Source organism: Hipposideros armiger, unplaced genomic scaffold, assembly GCF_001890085.2.
Source record: "Hipposideros armiger isolate ML-2016 unplaced genomic scaffold, ASM189008v1 scaffold_619, whole genome shotgun sequence".
NCBI classification, from domain to species: Eukaryota; Metazoa; Chordata; class Mammalia; order Chiroptera; family Hipposideridae; genus Hipposideros; species Hipposideros armiger.
Window position 1 is genome coordinate 820,755 of NW_017731969.1, and position 2,113 is coordinate 822,867.

Below are 2,113 nucleotides of genomic sequence, written 5' to 3' on the forward strand. Positions count from 1 at the left end.
CATAATATTTTATGTGACTGCATGTGGACTAATTGACTTTTCCTCTATCGATGCATATTTTGTCTCTTTCCAGTTTTTCCCTATAACAAGCATGCTGTAATGACATGGCAAAGGAGAGAATCTTTCCAGGGTCCATACTAAACTGCTGGAACTGGTCCTTTCTATTTCTGTGGAATGTCACCTCAGGCTCCAAATCACCCAGGCTGTGACATTCTTGGGGGCAGTGATAAAGTCTGTGCCCATGCTTGGGCACTTTGCCCGCCCGGCTCCCACCGCCTCCCCCGTCCCTCCCTTACACTAATCATCGCTTGGTTAATTTCCACTCATCTTCTGATCTCAGCTCAAATGTCACTCCCTCTGGGAGGCTGTCCCTAAGTCTTCACCTAGGCTAGGTGCCTCTACTATAAGCAATTGTGGTAGCCAGCCTCCAGGATAGACCGCAATGATTCTCACCTGGTATTCGCATCCCCTCCTACATTGGATAAGGCTGATCTGTGTACCAATAAGATATTGCGGAAATAACTTCTGACTCCCATTTTCATGCTCATATACTACTGTCCGTCTTCCACAGAGAAACACTCAAGATATTTTAAACAAAGCACTGGGTGAGCACCGAAAGACAGTTAAGTTCTAGCTCCCCCAAACGCAGTTTCTTATTTAAAACTACTATTCCCAACATGCCCTCGCCGTGAAAGCGGTTGGGGGGCGGGGGCGTCTACTAGAACTACATTTCCCAAAATGTGACACTTAACTTGCATTTCGGGAATTGTAGTCCTCCGAAGAGATGCACCAATAACTCCCAGCATTCATTTGGAGCCTGACCCGTGTGGTGGGGAATGGACAGGCGCGCAGCATGTTGGGAAGAAAGATAGTCTCTTCACTGGCTTGTTGCCCGGACGAGCAAACCCATTCTTGGGACTACAATTCCCAGCGGGAAGTGCGCGAGAGGTCACGTGATTCCCCCTGCCGGAAGTTCTCTCTAGCCCTGGGTCCCCCCAACCACTTCCAGAGCCGGAGCCGCCCAGTCGCCGCGGTACCGGGCCAGCTGGGGTCCGGACGGGGGTCGCCATGGTAACGGGGGCGCGCTCACGCTGGGGATAGGAGGAGGGTGGGACTGGAGGCTCGATCGGGTACTGACAACCCACCCCCCCGCCGCGGTGCGATGGCCTGGGCCAGGCGCGGGCTCTCGGGATTGGGACCGGTCACAGGCCAGAAAGGGGGAAACAGAGGTGATTCTGGGCGCGGGGGTGTACCGGGGGTCTCGAGGCTAGGGGACATTGATCAGGTGTCAAGGGGAGAGGCCTGTGCGGGTGGGAGACATTGGTGATGATTGGGGGGCTTTGGAACAGGGAGGCAACTGGCAAGGCAGGGTCTCGGAGATGGAAAGAAGGAATTGGAGGTGGGGTGGGGGTGTCAAGATGAGGGTTCTCTAGGGTTGTGGGAGAAGAATAAGAGACATAGGGATGCAGAGAAGGGGTCTCTAGAGGTAGAAGATGGCATTACAGGCGGAGAGGGGGTGTTGAAACGGGCGAGAAACTGCTGATGAGAGATAATCTCAAGGGGAAGAGACTGGACAGTGGAGAAGGGAAGTAGACAACTGTAAGGAATGGGTTTAGAGTCGGGGAAAGTGTTGCAAAGCGGGTGAAGGCTTGGAGTTAGGGAGCGGATACTAGAAATGAATGGGGCTCAGTGGAACAGGTCTTTCCAAGAAGAGGTGAGGTGGGTGTTGGATTAGGCATGGAAATGAGACATGGGGTTGTTGGCCATTGGGTTTAGCACCCGTCCCCCGGGATGGGGTTTTGAACGATAAAAAAGGATTCTTTCGGCAGGGAGCTGGGAAAACAGATGAATGGGGTGGTTGTCAGAACAGCTCTGCTTCAGCTCGATAGGTTTGTTTCCTGGTCTCCTTCCTGTATGCTCCAAATATCTGTGGCTCTGTCCCCAGGCTGTGGCTTCCTACTGTGGGTCCCACCCACCTCCACCCCAAGCCCTTTCCCTTACTGCCCAGGACCCCTGCCCTGCTAGGAAGAGGTTTTCCCTGGCTCAGCAGAAGGGGTTCTTGGAAGGAGAGTGTAATATCCTGTTCCCAGCCAGCTTGATTGGTTGGGGGTGG

At 53.5% G+C, this 2,113-nt stretch overlaps 1 protein-coding gene across 1 annotated transcript in view; it reads left to right on the forward strand.

Moving 5' to 3' along the window:
• The first annotated feature begins 910 nt into the window (after positions 1-910).
• The window catches only part of AP2S1 (adaptor related protein complex 2 subunit sigma 1), a 9,589-nt gene continuing 8,386 nt past the window's right edge, over positions 911-2,113 (forward strand). Inside the window, exon 1 of the mRNA XM_019625233.1 lies at positions 911-1,071. Coding sequence (XP_019480778.1) covers positions 1,069-1,071 — 3 coding nt within the window. The 5' untranslated portion in view covers positions 911-1,068. The remainder of the gene's footprint in view (positions 1,072-2,113) is intronic.